Raw genomic sequence first — 22,228 nt, forward strand, 5'->3', positions numbered from 1 at the left:
AAGTCCAGAGGGAACAGGGCCTGTTCTTCCATGCAACCTCGGCACAGCTCATTCCTAAGGCTCCGCCTGCCTCCATCTCACCCCAAGCACTCGGTCCCTAGTGTCACGGTCCCTAGTGTCCGGTGGCGGCTTGCAGGTAACGCCCACACCTCCGTCAGAATGCCCCTGGGGCCTTGAGCACAGTGGAGGAGGGATCAGAGGAGGGAGCCCCTTGGACGGCCCTGTTCTCCCACCTGCCCTGGCACAGGCTGTGGAGGGGCACGCGGGCTCAGACCCCGTGACCCCCCCACACCCAGTTCGGGGCTGGGTTAGTTTCCACAATGAGCCCCCAAGGCGGCTGCCAGGAGGGGGTCCCTGACATGAACCCCCAGCCAGGCCCTCACGGCCTCAAGGGATCAATGTAAGGAGCACACAGGTCGGTGCCCGCCTGAGGCTCATGGTCACACCACTGGTAGGTAGTTCCCTCTGGGAAGAGCAGCCTGATGGCAAGAGATGGCCAGGCCTCGGTCCACTACGGTGGGGTCCCCAGGAGGTGGCTGAGACCTTCCTCTCCAGCTCCTGCCACATGCATCTTGGCCACAGTCAGCTTCTTGAAGGAACATTTACAAGCAGGCAGCGGGAAGCGCCTCAGACACTAGGGAGGGGGCTGTGCATCTATCTGCTATGGAGCTGTCCCTCCGGAGGAAGGGGTCTTGCTGACCCCCCCAAGCACACCCTAGATCACAGTCCCTGCCCCCCTCTGGGCCATGGTGCACGAGTAGGGGTGGCAGGCTGGGTGGAGGCTGCTGCGGATGGCACAGGTGTCCACAGATGGACACACTCACCACATGCAGTGCTCCTGGGGACCCCATCGCAGCACAGCTGTGCCCAGCGAGGTCCGCAGAGCTGAGCGCCCGCCGGCGTTAGGCTTCTCTGCCCCTTGGGCCGCCCCCAGGACGCAGACGCTGTGGGCACAGGAAGGGATCAGACGGTGTGTTAGCATGCCTGGTTTTTCCTTCTTTATTGAATGACTTTCAAAGTGTAATTAACAATTGAAGTGACGCGTTAGAAAGGACAGGTGCGTTGAAGTCATAAGGCTGTTCGTAGACCCAGGTCTAGAGACAGGTGGCAGGAGAGGAACAAGGATTAAAAAAGGCGTGAGCTGTGCAGCCCATGGGGACGGGCGGGTGGGAGGGGCAGAGGGCAGCTGGACAGGCAAGCCCTCTTGGCCCCCTGGAGAGTGCCGGCTGAGCAGGCAGAGCCCCAGAATGGCCCCAGAGCAGAGGAGGCCCCTGCCCTGCAGTCCCCAAGGCCCACTCGCACGCCACCTACAGGTGTCATCAGCCCTAAAAGGTAACGGGGAACTTCAGGACAAAAACAAACCTCAAAAGTAAAAAGGCTAAGACGTGTAGCAGAGTAATACCAGAAAAGTCTACACACAGGTGGTTATATGCCCTCCCCGAAACGTCCAGGTCGCTCTGGGGACCGCAGGGGCCCCTCCGGCTGGAGCCTCAGTACACGGAGCTGTTGCGGATGCCACAGCAGAGCACCATGCTCAGGATCATCTCGAAGATCTGCAGGGAGGGGACGGGCAGGCAGGCTGTCAGGACCCGGGGGCCGTGGGCCTGAGGGGCGCCCCGCCCGCACCTACTCACCATGATCACGGCCACCACGATGGCCGCAATGCCGATGAGGTACAGCTTCCCCGAGAAGAGGTCGTCGATCTTCTGGTGGCAGTCCGCCTGTAGGGCACGGCCAGCGGGCGCTCGGGTGCCAGTCCTCGGGGCCCCCGCCGTGGGGCAGCCCAGGGTCATTGCAGAAAGAGCGTGAAGGGCCCAGCCCCGGCCACCCCCAGGAGAGGCGTGAACAGGGCCCTGTCTCTACTGGGTTTACCTCACACACGTTTTAAAACATGCACAAACGGGGGTGCACCATGCGGCCGCCTCCACTTATCCCTAGGCCGCACAGGATGGCCGCCAGCCCGGAGGTCACCCTCCACGCCTACTGGCTGCTGGCCCGGAGCTCCCCGTTGGTGCCGGGCAGAGGCTCGCCATCTCCATGGGCCAGCAGCAAAACTCAGCCCCAGGCAGAGCACCCTGACGCGGGCCAGGGAACTCAGTGTGGCCGCGTCCCTCCCGGTGGCTGCCGGAGCCCCTGAGCAGCCCGCTCAGCAGCCGGGACCCAGGACCTGCAGAGGCGAGCGGAGGAGTGGGGAGCAGGCAGGCTGCCCCCCCTACACGCACCTTAAACCAGTTGTCAATGACATTGCTGCTCGAGGGACACAGGCTGTTCCTGAACACGGACGTGGTCACCGACGTCAGGGTGTTGGAGCCGCAGCAGTTGAGCTGCAAAGACCCAGCATGCCCACGGTCAGCCCGCACGGGGAGGTGGCCGAGGGCAGCACCCCACCGGTGCCCCAGCCCAGTGTGGTGGGGGGCACTGGGACAGTCCCCGCAGGGGCCCCCCTCCGTCCCTTCCTCCTGCCCAGCTGTGCTGCACAGAGGGCCCAGCACCTGGCCAGCCGGCCGGCCCACGTGGCTCCCAGCCGGGACCCTCAGGTCCCCGAAAAGCCCCCTCAAGGCTCGCAGAGGGGTCCCATGCTCCCCGAGGAGCAGGGCGGCTGGGGCCCGAGTGCCCCCTCCTGCTCCCGAGGTCTGGGCTGAGGCCAGACTCAGGCCCAGTCGAGCTGCGCCCCGCCCCTGCCCCTCCCCATCCCCCAGCTCTGCCGGGTCCACACCGTCTCATGGAAGGTCTTCACCACGGCCTTGGCGTTGTTGGCCTCGTCGTCCACTATGGCCTGCTGCAAGGCCTGATCGTAGAACTGCTTCACGTCCTTGGCGATCTGGGGGAGGCACATGGTCACAGGCACAGTGGGGCCACCCCGGGGGATGTGCCTTCGCCTGGCTATCCGGGGACGGTGTCGTGTCCAGGACAGACCCAGCCCCACCCCCAACCCCCTCCTCCAGATGGCCTTCCCACCAGGCCAGCCCCAGGAGGAGCTCCAAAGGCCTGTCCCCCACAAACGACAGCGGGTGCTTCTCCCTTCCGAGCGGGGTCTGGCCCTCCCTGTGCACCCGGCTCACCTGGTCCTTGTTGACGAAGCCCCAGATGCCAGCGGCCACTTCGCAGGCAAAGAGGATCACCAGGCAGGTGAAGAACTGGGGGAGCACGCGGGGTGGGCGGGGGGGCAGAGAAGGAGGTCAGAGCAGGCCGGAGGCCGACCGAGGCCCCGGGCCAGTGGGGGTGGCTTGGGGCTTGGCTTCCACAGATCGCAAACACCCGCGTGACCAGGGGGTGTGTGGGGGCGGATGGCAGTTCCCACCCACCCACGTCCAACTGGGGGGCAGGGGAAGCTGCAGGGAGCAGAGAACCAGAGTATAAGACTCGGCCCAACCTTCTCATCGTGCGCCCAGGACCAGGCTCTGCAGGACAGGACGGAGGTTAGGGTGCTAGAGGCTGGGCGGTCAACAGCACAGTAGGGCACAGCCCCCGGGTCCCCTCCCTCCCTCTCCCCACGGGAAGGGGTCACTGAGGTGTGCCTCAGTGTCCCCCACTGGACACCCCGGCCTGGGGTCACAGTGCGCACACCTCCTGGACCGTCCGGGCCCTGGATGCGGCGGTCGGTAGGGACAGGCCCAGGCACACTTAAGCTCGGCCACGCAGATGAGACTCAGTCCCTGTTACATCTGTGGCTTATTTTTTAAGAAATAATAAAAGTAACTTTGCAGTTTAGAAATGACCTAGCAGCTGTCAATCACGGTGGTATTTAAGAACCAAACACGGAACCGAGAGCCGGCGTCCTGGGGGAGGTCCCCCGCTGCCCGTGACCCTTCCTCCAGGTCAGGCTGGCAGCGGAGGCGCCCGGGACCCATCGCTGGCCGGTCGCTGGCCTAGCGCTGCCGCCACCCGGGGTCCCAGTCCGGTCGTCCTCCCACCCCCTGGGGAAGCCGGACACGGCTGCCCACCGGGGCCCAGGCCTTACCGTGCCCAGAAGGCACTGGGATTCCTGGATGGCCCCGTAGCAGCCCAGGAATCCCACGAACATCATCACGGCGCCCACGGCGATGAGAATGTAGATGCCTGCAGCGGAAGCACAGGAGCCTTGGTACCCGGGAGGGGGGACGGACGCCTGGCGCCCCAGACCTGCTCCCCGGCGCGGGCGCACGCCCCGCCCAGGATGCCGGAGGGTCCGCCGAGGCCTTGGGGAGGACAGCGAGGGCCCCGCCCCACCTCCCCGGTGGTCCGGCAGCTGGAACTGCTTCCCCAGGGCAGGCCCCACGTGCCGCCTGACGTGGCATCTGGTGACGAGCACCTGTCCCCCCGGCCGCCCCCATGGGACCGTATCCCACTGGGCACAGCCGAGGCCTCCATCCCCTGCCAGGGGCCAGAGCAGCCACGGACCTCCAGTCTGTCCCCCGCCCGGCCCTGGCACAAAGCCGGCGCGCCTCCACCCCCTCTCCCGCCACCCCGAGCCGCGAGCAGACGTCGCTCCAGCCACGGGGCCCGGCAGCCCGGCCCCGGGAAGGGGACACTGTCCCGGATCGCCTGGTTCAGCTCTGCTGCCGGCAGAGCCCGTCGTCCCAGGACCCCAGGCCCTGAGAGTGGATGGGGAGGGAGGCGGCAGCCCCTCCTACACCTGGACACAGGGATGGGACACGCGGGGTCACGCCTGGCTGCTGCTGGCCTGGACCCCTGGTGGGGGGGCGGCCGCCAAGGACCCCGGGAGGAGTGAAACAGGCCCTGCGGGTCCAGGAGTACCCCGAGCCTTCAGACATCTGTGCAGCGGGCTCAGGGACTGTGGTCCCCACGTGTGCTCTAGGGGTGGCAGGCTCACGTGCTCTTCGAGACCCAGCCGTTGAGGGCTCCACGGCCTGGGGGGCCTGGGAATACACGGCCCCTGGGCACTGCCGGAGCTGACAGGCTCCACTGCTGTCCAGCTCCCCAGAACCCAGCTCTCTCCCCCTCCCAGCCCAGAGGTCCAGGGGCAGGAAGGAGCCTGGCGCCCTGTCCCGTGGCCCCGGTTCCCCACGTGGGATGGGAGGTGTGTGGAGCCACCCGCTTCAGCGGCTGAGCATGTACCCCAAGTGCGCGTGGGCCCCGAGCGGCACTGGCAGGGACGCAGACCCCTTCCGGGCCCCACGGAGGAGAGGCCTCTGTGCGGAGGGAAGACAGGGGCCCTCACCTCTGCGGCCAGTGCAGGCCGTGGCCCCAGCAGCCAGCCCTGAGCCCTGAAGGCCCACAGGCTTCTGCCCTCTAAGGGGGCCTGTGGGACCTGGACGAGGAGCTGGCCCAGGGGCCGTGACGTTAGAGGGCGGGCACGCGGACGCAGCACGCAGCGCTCCCGAGGGGCCGGGCCCTGCTCCCGCCGTCTGGGGGTGGCTGGGGCGCAGGGGACGGGGTGCCGCTGGCACAGAAGGCTCTCCTTGGTCACTACCCCTGGGGGCGGAGCAGGCTCCTGACTGGCACCAGGAGCTGCAGCTGGTGCCCTGGGGCGACAGGCAGCCTAATAAGGCAGCGAGGTGTGGCTGCGGGGTGGCCTGAGTCAGCCAGCCCCCACCCTTCCTCCCGGGGCCTGAGTCTGCATCCCCCAGGCTCAGGCATCCAGCCCCGCCCCCTCCCCATGAGCTGCTCTCGAAATACCTACCATGTGACACCGCTCCCCACCCCCACCCAGCTGCTGCCCTCCGGACCTGCGTGGCCCCCACAGGGGATGTGGGGGTGTCGACAAGCCCCACGCCCCGCAGTTCCAGCGTTCCCTGGGAGCCTGGCTCCTGCCCCAAGGCCAGCGCTGGGCGCCCCGGGGGAACCCAGGCCCTATGCTTCGCCCAGGCTCTCAAGGCCTCAAGCTGACCTAGTCCCACCGTCTCACCCTCAGGCCCAAGGCCAGTGTCCCTGGCTGGCCTCCTCCCCACCACAGCGCACAGCAAGCCTGCTCAGGCCCTGCCTCCTCCTGGAAGCCCTCCCTGACTGCCTGTCTGCACCTCACTGAGCTTCCGATCAGACACCTTGATGGGCCACCGTGCTGGCTCCCGGGCCAGTGCCTCTCACACTCACCCACGTAGAAGGTGTTGGGTGCGGGCCTGTCCCCGAGCTCCAGGTAGAGGATGCTGGTGGTCTGCGGGTCATGGCGGAGCCACAGGGCCACACCCAGGATCACGCCTCCGGCCAGCTGGGGAGAGAAAGGTCGGAGGTTACAAGTGGCCGGGAGCGGTGGGTACCAGGGCCACCCACCGCTGTCCCCCGCGGACACCTGCTCTGCGGGCCCGGTGTCTGAGACGTCTCAGGAAGGCCTGGGCGTGGGGCACCCTCCTGCCAGTGAGGACGCTACCTCACAGGCAGGGTGCGGGGACACCACGCCTCGGGGATGACCAGCGGGTGCCCTGGACACCGACGCCCCGGCCGGACCTGCTGGTTACCCGCAGCCCGGCTCTACCCGGGCGGCCCAGGTTTCCACCTGCGAAGTCTGGCCGGAGGCCACACCGAACCCCAAGCACCCCAAGGAACGCGGGGCCCCCCTTCCGGGGGTGGCACTGCCAATAGTCCCAAGCTGGCAGCCCGGGCCACCCCACCGCGGCCCCAGGAACCCCCAGACGCTGAGCCACACACAGCCACAGCTCCGTGGCCAGAGGGGACGAGAAACTGAACACCAAACCCCGAGAAAACCAGGTGACCGTTTGGCACCTGCCCCCAAGGCCCTGGCCAGGGAGAGCGTCCCCGGGGACTGACAGGGGGTGAGACTCGAGGCCCCGGTACCAGGACCCCCCTCAGGAGAGCCCCCGAGCAGCCCAGGGCCCCCAGGCAGGTGGTGATGGTGGGAGGAGCTGCGGGCTGTGCGGGGCTTGGCTGGTGGGGGCCCTGGCACCCAGCAGCTGCTCGGCTCCCACCCCCAAAGGGATGCTGTCCCCCCAGAGGACCCGGCACCCTCCGCCCCCTCTAGTATAGTCCCCCAGAGTTCCACTCGGTTCCCCAGCCCGGGGTGGGGGAAGTAGGACCCCCCCCCCCGCCATCTCCATGCGGAGCCGAGGCTCCGGACCCTCCTGCCCCTGGTGGTCCCACAGTCCACTTGGCCCCCGTCCCCTCCCAGGGCACTCGGGCCCCTGTGAGCCCCGCAAAGGACAGAGCCCTGGGCTCCAGACTTCCTGTCCCTGCTCTCTGGGACCTGTCACACCCAGCGGAGGGCTGGGGGGCCGTGGGACACGAGCAGGCGGAGGCGGGGGGCAGGGCAGGCGCCCCGGAGTCCTCGTCCCCTGAGCTGGCTGCCATCTGCGGCTCTCAGGGAGGTGGTGAGGCTGAGGGTTGCCATGGTAACTCGGGCTAGAAAACGTCACTTATTCTGTTTTGAAGCTGTGGTCCAGAGACGGCTTTGTGAGATGTCCCAGGACTGGGGGGGAGGGGTGGGCGCCCATCCAGGGCCTCCCTCTGCAGTCACAGAGGCCAGGGCCTCGGTGCCCCCACCCACGGCGGGGGAGACGCCGGCATGGGACAGTGGCTGGCTGGGCGGGGACCACCCCCATCTTCCCTGTGCAGCCCCCTCACCCCAGGAGCCGAGGGCACAGGCTTGTCTGGGGACACACAGGCCCGGCAGAAATGCCACCCCTGCTGTCTAGGAAGAGAAGGGCTTTTGGGTCTGACTCCTCCAGGCCCCCTCGGCCCCCCCCCGAACTCTGGCAGCTAACCCACTGGGGTCCCGCCTCTAGGGCAGAGGACAGCGTGGCTCCTACCCAGCCCCCCGTCATTCCAGGTCCAGCACAGAGCAGCCCGGGGTGCACGGGAAGGGCGGCCGGGGAGTGGGGTGCTCCTGCCTGGGCCCACACCTCTGCCCGTGACCCCGTCCTTGATCCCGGAGGGTAGGGCTGGGTCCCCGGAATGGCGTGACTCGGAAGGCGAGCCCCGACTTGGGCTTAGGTGGCTGCGAAAGGACGGCACCCAAAGTCTGCGGAGAACTCCCCAGACTCCAGGACAAAGGACACGAGTTTCCCGATGGAGCACAGATGTGACAGGCGCTTCGGCTGGGAGGCGCACAGACACTCGGGGTCGCCCCGCGGCCCGAGCTGTGGGGGATGCCCGCACCCCGGAAAGGGGCCGCAGTGAGCCCGCCAACGGGGGACCCCCAGGGGCCGGGGAGGGGGGCGTCTGGAAGTGAAACCTCCACCTGCCCCCCAGGCTCCTCCCCACGGGGGAGGACGGCGGTGTCCACCCCGAGCCCCGAGCCCCGTCCCCGGGGTTCCCGCAGCCCCGCACTGAGAGCGCCCCAGGTGTGCTTTGGCTGGGGACCAGAGAGACGAACAAAGCGAGCCGGGGTGCGACCGCCCCGAGGGACCCTCCCAGCGAGACAGTCGCCGAGGCAACACCGGGCCGGCCGCAGCCTCGCCCCGGCAAACACCGAGGACACCTTCCGGTCTCACTTAAACAGACGCAGAAGATGCAAATCACGGGCAGCGACGGGAGAGAGGCCGGTGGGGCCTGGGACGGGGGCGCGGGGCGCGGGGGGCACTGCGGGGCCCGGGGACACGCGCCTGGGACAGGAGTGCAGGGCGCGGGAGGCACCGCGGGGCCCGGGGACACGCGCAAGGTGACGGCCGTGTCCCCTGTCCCGAGGGCACTGGTGGTCCCGCCAGCGTCGACGGGTGTCAACCTACCCGACCAGGCCCGGCAGCCACAGGCCGGTCATGCCCGGCGAGGCTCCTCTCAGCCGCACCCGAACGCCGGCCGCCGGCGCGTCCGAGCGAGGCCTCTGGCGGTGCCTGCTCCCCCTGCGCGCCCGAGGCCCACGCCGCCTTCCTGGTGGCAGTGGCCGGCGCCCGCGACACCGCGGTCCTGCCCGCGGACCGAGGACGCACGCCTGGTCACTGCACCGCAGCGCCCAGCGCCCGCGGACGGCACGTCACAGGGCCACCGGGCAGGGCCCGGAGACTCCGGCAGCCAGGCCGCCCCGAGCCCACCCGGCACGCCCTGGAGCCTCGACGTGCCCGTCCGCGACCCGGGGCAACAGCGGTGTGCCCCGGCCTCCTGCCGGCCAGCGGGGCCTCCGCCGGGCTCCTCGGGTGCGGCCCCGGCCCCGGCCCCGGCCCGGCAGCAGGGCCCGAGGGCCCGCGAGGCGCCTCGCCGGAGGGCACCGCTGCCACCCGAGACGCCCCCGCGCAGGGAGCCGCCGGCCGCCCACGGCCCCACGGGGGAGTCTCCGCGTCTGCCACGTTCTTCCTCCTTTCTGAGAATTAGTAAACAGCGACTCTGGCCAAGGGCGCTGGGCGCCCGCCCGGGCTGGCCGCCATTTCCCAGAGGCGGCTGGGGGCGGCTGCCCCGCCAGCCTGGGGCCTCCCCACCCCTCCCCACCCCCGCGGGCCGGCCCAGGGCCCCCCACGTCCTGCCCACGCATTCCACAGGCCACAAGGCCCACGGCCCCCGCACTGACGGGCTCCGTGCGGGCTGCTCTCCAGCCAGCGCCCTCAGAGGGCCGCCCCATCGTAACCCAGGGGGGCTGCCCGGCGGAAGCCACGCCAAGGGGCCTCGGCTCTGTGCAGGCTGCACCCCCTGACCCGAGCTCACCATCTCACGCACCCTTAAGGGCTGGCCCGGCTTGGCAACTGGGGGGCCCTGGGAGCCTGGGGACTGTGCCCCGGGCGGGGAAGGCCAGAGGCAGGAAGTCAGGCAGGTGATCCCCTAGAGACACTGTGCTACACGGGGGACGAGGCTTCCGGGACGGGTGCGGCGGGGAGGTCGGTGCAGGGGGAGGAACCGGGTCTCTGCAGGCTCTCGCCTCCCCACAGCGCAAGGGGACGGGGCCCATCGCGGGCCTTCCTGGGGACAGGAACTGCCTCCGGGCCCCTGCTGAGGCCTCAGGGCAGGAAGGAGGTGCGGAGGGAAGGCAGGGACCCCCACCCCTGTGGCCAGCGGAAGCCTTTCTCGGCCCCTTGACCTCAGGAAGCTGCCTGGCAAGACATCTAAAAATAGCTGGTGAGCGGCAAGGAGGACACTGGCCCTGCTGGATGTCCTCGGCGGGGGACACACGGCCCCTCTGCCCTGAGGAGGACAGCGCAGGCCCCAGGGTGGCCGGCCACCTCTCAGGGCGCAGTGCAGTAGACCTGGGCCGCCGAGGGCCAGGCTGCTTCCGGGCCGGATGCTGAGCCTGCCGCCCCCCTACCCCGGGCAGGGGGGCCAGGGCGTGGCCTGCTCCCCAACCCCAAACCCACGCCACTGGCCAGAGGAGGCCGTCTGCGGGAAGCCCCTTTCTGCCCCCTTGGCCCCTGCAGATACCGAGAACCCAGTGACCTGCCAGAGAATGGCAGAGGGCCACGCGCGTCCACCAAGGATGAGCTGGGTGGGCCAGACAGCCACCGGGGGGCGAGACAGGAGGTGGGTGGGCTCAGGCAGGGTGGGTGGAGGGCCCCAGGGCAGGTCGAGGTGGCTCTGGCCAGAGCATGGCAAGGCCCCCCGGTGCTGGCTGGCCGAGGGCCGGAACCTGCCCGCAGCCAGCGGCCCTGGGCTGTGAACCCCTGCGGCGTCCAGCCTGCCCCCACTGCGGCCTCGTGTGGTCGCCTGGGAGCCTCGGTGCCCTTGTCACCCCAGTGGGCCTGGCCCCAGCGGGAGGCGAACGGTGCACTGCAGCCCGGCGCCTGTGGCACAGGGGACGGCTACTCCGTGCGAGCTGGTGCTGCTGTCGCCCTGAGCACAGAGGAAAAGGCCGTCTGTCTGTCCCCGGGCAGGCAAGCAGAGCCCCTGGGGGGTGGAGTGTGAGCCCCCGCGGACGGGGCGGGGCTGTGGTCAGCAGTTCCCAAACCCCAGGAGGCCCCCGCACGAGCCCCCTGGACTGGAGACCCGGGAAGGTGGGCGGCCTGGGGTGCTTGCTCCTGCTCCCCAGCTGCACCCCGGCGTCCTGGCCTGAATGTCCACGCCCACCGCTGGGAGCTGGCGGTCTCCATGCCACCCACGGGGGACGGCTCAGGCAAGGCCGGTTCCGGGGCGCGGTCAGCCCTCCCCCCGGGGCTGGCCTGGGCCTGGCGCCGTCCATGCAGGAGACTCCTGTGTGGCAGCGCCAGCCGCCGGGGGGGTGTCGGCCACCCCCCTGCTCCCCACGCGTCCATGCCGTGAGGACCCCTCGTCTGCCTGGCTCTCGGCCCTCCCTGCACGGTCCTAGGAGCCCTGCAGCCAGGTGCTGACGGCAGCTGGGAAGGGGGACAGCCAACCGCCAGCCCCTTGGGCACGGCCCCTGCCACCTGCGGGGCCTCCTCCAGCATCTGCGGTCCGTCAGGGGGAGGTGGGGTGGGGCCCCGAAGTACGCGCGTGTGTGTGTGTGTGTGGGGGGGGCACTGAGAAGTCCAGAGGCTTCCAGAAGCGTGCTGGCTCGAGCCACATTCCGCTGGACAAGTAGAAAACAGAGGGGTGTCAAAGGCAAGCCTGGGTCTCTGTCCAAGAGTCCCGACCACCGGGCAGGTGACGCCATCAGGGCCAAAAATCACCCAGCCCTGCTGGGTGCCTGGCCTGGGTCCTGGGTCCTGGGGGCCGAGGCCGGAACCAGAACACCTAGCCTTCTCCCCGACCCCCACCCCAGGGCCCTCTCCCAGGGGCCGGTTCAAAGGTGACCGTCTGCCCTTCCCCTGGGTTCATGGCCTCTCGGCCTTATCGATCTGGTGACCCAGCTTCTGCCCCGTGTGGGACCGCAGGCCGGGGGCAGCGCACTCGGAGGGACGGCCTGGTCGGCCCCCGTCCTGGAAGGGGGGCCACGTGAGACAGAGCGGCCTGAGCTCAGTCTGGGAACAGAACAGACGTGGGGGGTAGAGGGGGGCGGGGGCCCCGTCGGCGCCAGAGCGGGGCCTGCCCCTCACTCCCGCCCTGCCGCCCAGGTGCCCTCGGAGGGGCCGACCTCACACTTCCTCTTTACCAGGCCCGGCCCAACGGCCGTTTCCCCAGAGCTCGGCGGCCAGACACCGGGGGGCACCGGGGGCACTACGGTTGCCCACTTGCCGAAACGAGGTGCCAAACATGCCCCCCTTGCGCCGAGCCCGCAGGCCCGCATCGCGGCTCCGGAAGCAGGGCGACAGCACCTCTCGGTGACAGACGGTCATGTGCTGTCTGGACGCGAGAATTAAATGCCAGTTAGCGAGGCTTCTAATCAGCCTCGTTCTCGCCTCTGGAAGACAGCCACCGGCTGCATTAGGTGGCGGGCCAGCCAGTCCCGGGCAGCGCTCTCCCGCAGGGCCGGTGGCACCTCCAGGGCCCTCTGGCCGGCCCCCGAGGAGAGAGCTATTGTCATACCCGCTTCACAGACGTTTCGTGGACGAGGACAGCGGGGCTCACGCGGGCCTGAGGCCCGCCCCGGGTCACCCGCTGACCTCTGCTCTTCCTGATCCACCCCAGGGCGCGAGTCCAGGTGCCGGCTCCTCTACCAGGCAGCCCCCCGGCCCACCCCGTCGGACAGACCTGCCACCTGGCTGGCACCGTCTCTGCTCTGAGATACAACTTTAACGAGTTCCCCACCTGGACCCCCACTGCCACCCTCCTCTCCCTCTCCCGCCCCTGGCTGCCCGGCGAGCGAGGCAGGCCGGGCCCCTCCCCAAGGCCTGGCCTGCCCCGGCCAAGCAGCGAGGTCTTCCTGCTACCACGGGCCAGACAGCCACTTCCTGAGCCTGGCCCCAGGACAACCACCCCAGAAGACAGCATTCGGAGAACCCCGCTTTGGGGGGAAAGAGGCGGAGGACCAGGACAGCGGGGTGCAGAGAGGGGCTCCTGCAGGCGTGCCCCCCAGCCCCGCGCCCCCTCCCACAGGGCGGGATGCAGCGTGGGGGTGGGGGTGGGGGTGGGGGTGGGGTTGCAGTGGAGACCTCGAGACTATGGACTGGCGAGTTCTCCGTGCTCAGCAGGGGAGCCAGGAGAGGCGGGGCCTCGGAACCATTTCCTTAAGTTTCAGTACAGAACGGCCCCTGGGGATGTGTGGGGCCTCTGCCCTCACTGTCTGGGAAACCACCAACCACCAGTGAAGGGGGGGAGGGGGGCCTGGCCTGCAGACCTACCCAGCTGGGCAGGTGGGAGGGACCTGCCCACCTGGACACCCGACCCCAGGACAAGAGTCTGACCTCAAGACAAGAGTCCACTCCTAGGGAAGTCCCCTTCCTCTGCCTACCCTCCTGGCCCCCACGTCCAAGCTCAGCTTGTGGGGGGCAAGGCTCAGGGGCCAGCAGATGGGCGTCCGGATGCCCCGTTGACCCCTACTTGCCCGGCCAAAGCAGGCAAACGCTAAATCCACGAGGACGCCACGCCTCCGGCAAAGGCCTCGGTGGTGCCCGCTGGGTGCCCCCCGGTTGATGTGCCACCCCTACCCTACTCTCAGCTGGGGTGCAGCCCAGTCCCCGTCCTCCTCACCCCAAACCCTGCCCTGTCCGAGCTTTGCCCTGGCGTCCTGTCCATCCAGGGGGGAGGCAGGTGTCCCCAGCCCACGGACTTGCTCCGGGGGCCATTTTAAAAGTTTGCTGTCGTGTGTCCACTGGGGAAGTACACCAGGCAGCCGCAAGCATGTGTCCCCCGTGGCGCGACAGCGCGGAGGGGCCTGGGAGCAGGCCCCCCCCCAGCCCTGCCCCGGGGACCGGCCCTGCGCGGGGCTCCTGCGGCCCCCGCACTTTCTGTCCCCCCCCCCCCCCCGCCCCGCTGCCGATTCCGAGATCCACAGGAAGTGGAAACAAAAGCAAAAGCTCCCTGGGTCGGAGGCCGCAGCCCAGGCCGCGCGCCGGAGACGCTGGGGAGGGCCGCCCCGTGCCCGCTTCTCTCCCAAGCGGGTGCCGCAGGCTGGCCCCGAGCCCCCGAGCTCAGGGACAGCAGGTCTGTACCCCTGCCCGGGCCTGACCCCGCCCCACACCCCTCCAGGCCTCCGCCACCCCCGGGGCCAGGCTGGGCTGGACTCTCCCTCTGGGCAACGAGGGCAGGGTGATCGATCCCCCCAAACCGGAGCCACCCCAGTGCAGGCAGGCCAGCACATGGCCACACCGGATGGGTGCTCTTCTGGTCTGCCCGCCCCAGGCCGGGACACCTAGGAGGATCCCCAGGGTGGCGGCAGCTGACTGGGGGGGTTTGAGCTGGGATGAGTCACGAGTGGGGTGGACAGTCCCCAAGACTCGGACAGCGTGTGCACCCCCCACCCGGCTGTCCATCCAGGGGCGGTGGCCCCGATGAGCTCATAGGGGAGGGACACCGTGGGCCCCGCCTCCGAGCCCCCCCCCTCCCCGCACGGCAGCGTGGTCCCAGATGCAGCAGCCAGGCGAGGGGCGCACACCCGGGACAAGGCCCGCGCCCACCCGCGCCGCCAGCATCACCAAGCGGCAACGGACCAGAGTTCGCCAAAAGCTACCGCCCGGCCGCGGGGCTCGGGGCCCCAGCGCCCACAGGCCCCCAAATCTGGCTCGCAGCCCCCAGGCCCGCGGTCGAGGGGCGCAGCGCCCCGGACGACCCCCACCATCGCGGCCTGCCCGCCCAGGACGCCCCCTCCGCCCCGCGCCGGGCGCGCACAGGTGGCCCCGCAACTTGGCAGCCCGGCGGCGCCCCCTCGGCGGGGCCTAGCGCGAGGCGCGGCCTGCGGGCCCCGCGGCGCCCCCGGCCCGCCCCACGCCCAGCGAGGCTCACCCAGAAGACGAAATTGAAGACGAAGAGCAGGTACTTGATGCACTTGGTGCAGCCCTCCACCCCCATGGCGGCGCGGGCTGCGGGCGGCCTGCGGGGCGCGGGCCGGTGCGGAGCGACGGGGCGCGGGGCCTGGGGGCCTGGTGAGCGGCCGCGGACCGGGACGGCGGCCGGGGGCTGTCGGAGCGGCTAGTGGCGCAAGGGACGAGTGGCGCGGGAGGCTGGGCCGGGACTCGCTAGGTAGTCGCCGCCGCTGCGCGCTCGCCTTCTGGTCGGGCGCGCGCCCCGCTCCGCTACTTATAGGGCGCCTAGGCCCCGCCCCCTGTCTGCTCCGCCCCGGGCCCCGCAGCCCCCCGCCGGCGCGGCAGCCCCTCCGCGTCGCCCGCGCTCTCCCGGGACTTGGTGCAGTCAGGGCCCCGGACCCGGGAGCGCGGTGCGGGGCGCGGCGGCTCCCCGAGCTGCACGGCACCCTCCAGGCCCGCAGGGGATGCGCCCGGGGAAAAGCCTGCGGCCAGGAAGCCCGCGGAAGCGCCTCTTCCTCTGCCCCAGCCACCGCGTCCTGCCCAAGGAGGCTGCGTGGAAGGGGTGACGACGGGGCCGGCGAAGGCTAAGCCAGGGTGGCGGCCGCCTTTGCTCGGCGCTCCCTGCGCGGGAAGCCGGTGGGGCCGATGAGGCCTGCGGGTGAGCAGGCCTTGGCCTGAAGGTCCGGAACGTCGTTCCAGGCGGCCGAGCCCTTGACCCTGGCCGGAGGCGTTGCTGGCCACCGCTAGAGACCTCTGTGTTGGGAAGGGTCACTGAGAGGGTGTCTGTCCCCTAGGACAGCAGTAAGGGTCTAGGAAGCCCAAGCGGCCTGCAGGACCTCCAGATATGTGTGTTTCACGCACACCTCCCCCCCAGGCCGCCCCACAGTCCCGCTGTCTACCTGAAGTGTGAGGGCCAGCCCCGCCCCCCGCCCCCCACTGCCTGGGCTGATGAGCCACTGGGTAGGTGACTCCTCAAGGGAGGGGTGCTTTCTCCCGGTGGCGGGGCGAGTCTGCAGCAGTGACACGGGACGAAGACGTGGACGTGACGGCCAGCGCAGACGCCTGCTGACCACGGCAAGGCTGCGGGCGCAGAGAACCGAGGGGTCCCTGTCCTTGGCTGTGCGTCCGCGTGCAGAGCCGCGGGAGGCGGCCGCCCGCCGCGCCTGCGCGTCTGCGCCCCCCGCGCTCCGCGGCGTCCTCGGCGGTTCGTTTTAAATCTGACTTCTCCTCCGCGCCTGCGTCAGCGCGCCAAGCCCGCGTCCGCGCTGCGCGGCGCTTCGTGCCGTCAGAGCAACGTTGTCCTGATAGCGAGAGCGAGTTGACCCTTCATGGGGCCCCGCTCGCCCCCCAGGTCCCCGTTCGCCCCCCAGGTCCCCGCCGCCCTCCAGGTCCCCGCCGCCCCCCAGGTCCCCGCTCGACCCCCAGGTCCCCGCCGCCCTCCAGGTCCCCGCCGCCCCCCAGGTCCCCGCTCGACCCCCAGGTCCCCGCCGCCCCAGGTACAGCATGTTCGTGCCGAAGGTGTGGGCTGCATCCTCAGGGAAGGGCCTCCCCTGGGCCCTCGGGGAAGGGAGCAGAAGGGACACCGAGCCCGCCCTCAGGGAGACGGTCCAGGTGCTGGCCGTGGGCAGCTGGGCAGCCAGGGCCCTTCCCTCAAGGTCCTTAGGCTCTGACGACGGCCACAGATGTCACCCCACGATGATCCCCTCTCACCTCGACTCTAGGAAGGGACGGAATGCCCAGGGTGCTTGAAAGAGACTCGCGGAGGAGCAGGGGGGCAGGGGCCCTGAGTGGGAGCTTGGCGGGGTCCGCGGCGGGTCCAGGCGGGACAGGGAGCCAGCCCTGCATTCCAGGCAGAGTGGGGACAAGTTGGCAAGAAGGAAGCTGGTGGGACGGGGGCAGAGGGGGAGGAAGAGGGCTGGGCTCCGAGGCCAGTGAGGTGCATTGGCACCCAGGGCTGAAGGCCAGCGTGGTCACCTTCTGACCGCAGCGGGGCCTTCGGAGGGGTCCGCAGGGGCACCACAGGCCTGGCTCCTGAGCTGAATGGGGACCCGGGTGGCAGCAGGCCACCTCGGCCCCACGGCAGGACTGGCACTCACACACGCCTGGAGGCTCACTGGAAAAATGGGCCCCGAGTGTCCAGGCCGCCTCTGGGCGCTGGCACGTGTGGGGCCTCCCCAGGGACCACTTCCCAGTGGCCTGCTGACTGACCTTCTGACCTTGCGAGGACTGAAGGGGGCCACCAGAGCACCCGTGAGGGCCGTCCAGAGAAGCCACCAGCAGGAGACGTGCGTGTGTGTGCGCGTGTGTGTGTGTGCACGAGCGTGTGCGTCACACACCATGCGGCATAACGGAGGTTTGTGACGACGGCTCGGCTCACGTGAGCTGGGGGCCTGGGAGGTCCCAGGGCAGCGTCTGTCTGCACACCAGACACCCAGCAGAGCGGCGGCAGAGCAGGCTCCAGTGGTGTCCCCCGGGCCGGGAGCCCGGGAGTTCGTCCCAGACGGAAGGCCGGGGACTCGAGGGGAAGGCCCAGCTCCAGGACGAAGTGGGGAGAGGGCGCCCCACTCCCTCCGCCTCGGGGGACTGGGCGAGGCCCCCGCATCGGGAGGGCTGCCTGCTTGCTGTACCGAGTCCCCCCATTCAAATGCTAATCGCACCCGGAGGCACCCACAGAGAGGACGCCCCACTGAGCCTCCCGTGGCCAGTCTCGGTGACGCAGGACACTGGACATCACGGGCATCGATGGCACGTGTCCCGGTGCGGTCCCCCGGGGACCGCGTCCGTCCTGGGCTAGGCGGCAGGCGGAGCTTCCGTCGGGCTCTGGGACGCGTGGACGGCCCCCAGATGAGCTCGTCGGAGAACCAGGGGCGGACAGGAGGGGCCTGGCTCGCGCCATGCCTGGGCTGGGCCACCACCCCGCGCCTCCTCTGCCCACCGGCCTGGGGGAGGGGCTACTGCCCTGAGGACAGGGGTGCGGGCGGCGTGGCGGGGACGCGCGGGCCCAGCTGCCCTCGGCTCTGGATCCTCCCCTCCGTGCGGCTGCGGGCTGGCCCTCCGCTCCCCCACCGGCAGGGGTGCCCTGGCGTCCAAGGGCGTCGTGGAGCGGGCCTGGCCCACAGGACGCTGCAGGTCACTGCCTCCTCCGGCCTGTGAGGCTGCCAGGCTTCTCCGCCAAGCACAGCTCCGGGGGGCTGGTGACTCACTGCTCTCCCGGGGCGTGCGTTCTAGCGGGGCACGAGGCCGGGCGGGGAACCACCGGACCCCGCCCTGTGACGATTTCCTGTGGAAATAAACAAAGACCACCCGAATGAATGAAACCGAGGCCGTGTCTGCAGAGAGCGTGGCACAGAGGAGTCAGCCACCCTTGCTGCACTTGGCCAAGGGTCAAAGGCAGGCCAGGCCCCAGGGGGGGGGCAGCTGCATGCGCTTTTCTTTTAAAAGGAGGAGTTTCACATCCGTAAAACAATCGACGCTCTACGCCGTGTTAATAGCATAAAGGACACCCCCCCACACACACCCCGAATGGTCGCCTTCACCGCCGCGGGAAAGGCATTCGCCAAAACCCAGCACGGTCGCGACGGGCACACACGGGGACCCGCCCGATAAGGAGCACCTGCAGAAACGCCACCGGCCAGCCTCACGCCTAACGGCGCCAGACCGGGAGCATTTCCCCTAAAATGAGGAACCAGGTAAGGACGTCCACCCCCGCCCCCCCCCACTCCGTGTCGCCCTGGGGTCCCGCCTGGGCGGGGAGGCGAGGAGACAAAGACCCAGGAAGGGAGCGCGGGCTCTGTGTGCAGAGGACGGGGTATGACGCGCAGGAAATCCGAAGAACCCCCCCAAAACCCGGTTATGACTAATCGACGTGGTCGGCTATGGGCAGGTTACAAGATCAGTGCACAAAAGTCAGTTTTACGTCTATACGCCGGCGATGAGCAGACCCGGGGTCACCGAGGCGATCCCCGTGTTCAGAGCGGCAGCCTGGACAAAACACCCGGCAACAAACGGCGCAAAAAACCGTGCGGGATTTGAACGTGCCGAGGAGTCACAGAAGCGGTCAGCGGTCAGTAAGCGGAAAGGCACCCCGAGCTCACGGATCAGAAGGCTCGGCCTGGCCGCGATGGCCCACGGCTCCACGCACGCCCGGCAGGACCCCGGCCGGCTTCCCCGGGCTCGCCCTGAATGTCGGGTGAATCCAAGGGCCCCGGAACAACCCGGAGAAAAATAACGAAGGTGTCGGACTCACACGTCCCCTCGAACTTCCTGCAAAGCCGCGGTGACCGAGGCGGCGTGGGCCTGGCCGGGAGAGACGTGGAGCGCGGGCGAGTGGGGATCCAGAGCCCAGGACCAGCCCTCGCGGCCACGTGGGCCTCACTGCCCGCCCATCGGGCTCCAACGGCAGCCGTGGCCTCAGCGGCGCGGGGCTCCTCCGTCAGGCCCCGGCATCACGGAGCTCAGAGACCGTCGCGTCGGTGGCCCTGAGGCTCTTCCGACGTGTACTGCCACTGTGCTGGCCGAAAGATGGACTCTTCCTGGAAATTACTGTTTGGCGATCACTGCGGGACACAGGCCTTTGGTTATGGGAACGTAACATTCTAAACGAGCTTTCTGCTGCTGCGCCCGCTGACGCACCTGACCTGTGAGTTGACAGGTAGTGAAAAGAAGAAAGACAGCCCTTCGTGTTTGGACAGAATGGGATTTGGGGCCTAAAAACCCTGCACCTCTCCATTTCGGGGCTGCTTCGTGTGGGGTCTGCGTACCCCTGGCGGACCCGGCTGGCTGCATAAACAGTGTCTCCTGTAACAGCTCACTGAGTTCCAGTGGTCCGTGTGTCTGTCGGGGGCTGGCGGCCGCCACACCGCCTCGGGTCTCTGTCATCACGTGCCGTGACCCGCCTAGTCACGCCGTCGCTCCAGGCCTCCACCTGTACCCAAACGCTTCCGCCTCCGGGAGGGGCGTGGGCTTCAAAGCACGGCTACGGCTCTTACGTGCAGGGGGCCCCAGGCCCGGGGCCGCGGACGGGCACCGGCCCGGGGCCTGCAAGGAACCAGGCCGCACGGCGGGCGGGCGGCGGGTGGGCGAGCGAAGCCCCCTCCGCATCTGCGGCTGCTCCCCAGCGCCAGCACCGATCACCTCGCCAGGCGTCCGATTCTCCCCCACAGGCGCCCCGGGCCCTGGTGCCACGGAGGCCGGGGCCGCTGTCTGCTTGGGACTCACCCTTCTTCCCCGCAGCTCGAGGGGAGGAAAGGCCGGCGCGGGAGGGAAAGAGTCTCCCTCCTCTCCTTCCGGCCTCTTCCGGCTGGACTGGTCATCAGACACGAGCCACGCGAACCGGCGGGGCACCCGAAACCGTCGCGAGTGGACGGACGGCGGTTCCAGACTCTGCGACCCCAGGGCCCATCGGGCAGCTGAGGCTCGGGCGCCGTCCTGAGCCAAGGAGAAGCCAGGCGTGTGAGAATGGGGTGCGGTTTGGCCGTCACAGGCGACCCACGGAGGTGAGAGAGTGGCCGTTTGGGGCACAGTGTCCGCCGGGGTGTCTGGCACAGCCGCTCGCGAGAGGACGTTCTCGACGGGCTTCGCTGGGCCCCGCCCGCCGGCCCCGTCACACGCTGGTCCACGTGCAACTTCCGGCGCCCGGGCCGCAGCTTCCGCCCAAGGCAGGCCCCGCGGGCAGCTCGGGGGACGGCAGGGTTTTTTCTTTGGTTTCTTAAAAACAAGCAACTTAAAATGATCGCGACCCCATAAAGGCACGCTTTGGGGGGCTCGCTCTGCTTCCGTGCAGACCCGGCCTCCCGCCAGGCCGGAGCCTGGCGACCACGCCCGCTTTCAAGACCCCGTCCCCGGTCTGGTGTCCACGTCCTCCCAGGCCGGCTGCCGCCGAGCTCGGGGTCTCCGGATGGCCTTTGGTGCCACAGCGCGAGCACCCCCTGTGTGAGGGGTCCCCCGGCCACTGTACGCATTCTCGTGCGAAAGGCTGTGGGTCCCCAGCAGGGGCCTGAGCCCAGGCGCCTGGCTCTTTACCCCGACTAACCAGCGCCCTGATTCTTGCCCTGGGGAGCCCCAGCCGGGCTTCTCATGACCGACTCTGCCTTCCTGCTTCTTAAATGCCTCCGGACCGGGGTAAATAGTGGGCTTGTCGGGGGCCCTGTGGCGGCCCAGCCCTCACGCGCTGCGTTAAGACCTTCGTTTAGCCCCCAACCTCGTCCTTTCTGTCCACCTCATTTATTAACCCTCTGAAGATTTCAGTGCTGTGTGGGCCTCTCCCCATTTGCTCATTAGCTCGATGTTCTTGTCCGCACCTGTGAGGCCCATGGCGGGCGGCGGGGGGGGGGGGGGCCGCAGACTCTCCCACCAGGCCTCCTGGGGACGGGGCGAGGTGTACACCGGCCTTCCTATGAGTCTGGAGTTATTTCGAGAGAGACTGCTAATTTAAAAATAAAAGGAGCCCTAGGCCATGACGTCGGAAAGAAAAGATCGATAGAAAATGGTAAATGGACAAAACTGACTCAAGAAGAAATAAAATGAAGTCTCCGCCCAGGAGTCCTAGTCGATGGCGGAAGCTTCCCTTCCCAAAGGAGGGCCAGCCGAGGCCGCGGCAGGAACCGCGGCGTGGCCGCTTAGCCGCGTCTGAGGCGGGGAGTCCGGCCGTTAAAACAACAGCCGTTCATCATCTCGCGGTTTCCGCGGGTCAGGCCTCGGCATGCAGCCTCGTGCCCAGTCCTGGGGCTCGGAGTCCCTCCCGAGGGCGAGCCCTAGGCCCTCGCTGGCTGTCGGCTGGAGGCCAGCTCGGTTCCTTGCACAAGGCCTGTCAGGGACCAGGCCGCACAGCAGAGGCAGGCGATGGACGGAGCGAAGCTTGGCCTGCATCTGCAGCCGCTCCCCAGCGCCAGCATCGCCGCCTCAGCTCCGCCTCCGGTCATCCTGTTAAGGGTGGGAAATTTTCAAATGGCCAACTTCTGCTCCCATCGTTTAATGTTAAATGGGGTGCAGTTCTAGGAGATGTTCTGTGCAAAGATATGCTAATGTTAAGGGTGTCGTTATCCTGTGTAAAGGTATGTTAATGGCCAGCCTCTGCTTCTGGAAACCTGCTTGATTGCTAGAGGGGGTTTGGGGGCTCGGGGCTGATTCTCTTAGTGGGGAGAGTCAGTGCCAGCCGGCTAATAAAGGCTCATAATTAATCTCAATCGGCTCCGTGGGTCTTAAATTTGATCGCACTACAACAATCAGGCATTAGATTCTCGGGAGCACCGGTCCCTGGGGCCACAGAGGTTGGGGACCTCTGTTTTACCTGACTCGGTTGTTAGAAATGTAACCGTATGGAGCAGTGGGGCGGCACCTGGCCGTGAACACAGGAAGTGGGGTCTTCGGGGGCTGTTTTAGACACCGCCTACCGGAACCCAAAACATGCCACTTCGCGACACCTAGTGAGATGAACGATTCCAGCAAGGGGTCCCATGGACGCTACCGCCCGGAGGAGGACGCTTGCTAAGCCCCCGGAAGGCGCGCGACAGCCCCGGGGAGTTGGCTAGCTGCGAGGAAGAGGCGTGACGTGGCAGTGGGGAGATCTGGCCGTCGCCCGCCGGCCGCGGTGGGGAGATCTGGCCGTCGCCCGCCGGCTGCAG

At 68.8% G+C, this 22,228-nt stretch overlaps 1 protein-coding gene across 2 annotated transcripts; it reads right to left on the reverse strand.

The window, feature by feature from the left end:
* Window positions 1–975: 975 nt before the first annotated feature.
* CD81 (CD81 molecule) lies at window positions 976–14,844 on the reverse strand. 2 transcript variants are annotated; one of them, XM_036221020.1, is made up of 8 exons: window positions 14,587–14,844; window positions 6,034–6,148; window positions 3,962–4,059; window positions 3,063–3,137; window positions 2,717–2,821; window positions 2,223–2,324; window positions 1,635–1,721; window positions 976–1,553 (listed from the first exon to the last, which is right to left on the reverse strand). In XM_036221020.1, exons 1-8 carry the CDS (start codon window positions 14,650–14,652, stop codon window positions 1,491–1,493), a joined length of 711 nt encoding a protein of 236 aa, XP_036076913.1. In that variant the 5' UTR covers window positions 14,653–14,844; the 3' UTR covers window positions 976–1,490. The 2 variants fall into 2 exon arrangements, 1 of the variants encoding a protein (XP_036076913.1); XR_004950911.1 differs by lacking the exons at window positions 976–1,553; window positions 1,635–1,721; window positions 2,223–2,324; ... (2 more) ...; window positions 3,962–4,059; window positions 14,587–14,844 and adding an exon at window positions 9,538–12,443 and having other exon boundaries at window positions 6,036–6,148.
* Window positions 14,845–22,228: the final 7,384 nt, after the last annotated feature.

This window comes from Rousettus aegyptiacus, unplaced genomic scaffold (genome assembly GCF_014176215.1).
Source record: "Rousettus aegyptiacus isolate mRouAeg1 unplaced genomic scaffold, mRouAeg1.p scaffold_m13_p_5, whole genome shotgun sequence".
Taxonomy (NCBI): domain Eukaryota; kingdom Metazoa; phylum Chordata; class Mammalia; order Chiroptera; family Pteropodidae; genus Rousettus; species Rousettus aegyptiacus.

What these genes read in the sequence shown, in the direction of transcription:
- CD81 (XM_036221020.1), bottom strand. Translation starts at nt 14,652, where the DNA reads ATGGGGGTGGAGGGCTGCACCAAGTGCATCAAGTACCTGCTCTTCGTC. An exon ending in CCCAGTGCCTTCTGGGCACG is followed by an intron (nt 3,138 to 3,961) that starts GTAAGGCCTGGG and finishes GTGCTCCCCCAG; the next exon opens with TTCTTCACCTGCCTGGTGAT. An exon ending in GCTTCGTCAACAAGGACCAG is followed by an intron (nt 2,822 to 3,062) that starts GTGAGCCGGGTG and finishes TGCCTCCCCCAG; the next exon opens with ATCGCCAAGGACGTGAAGCA.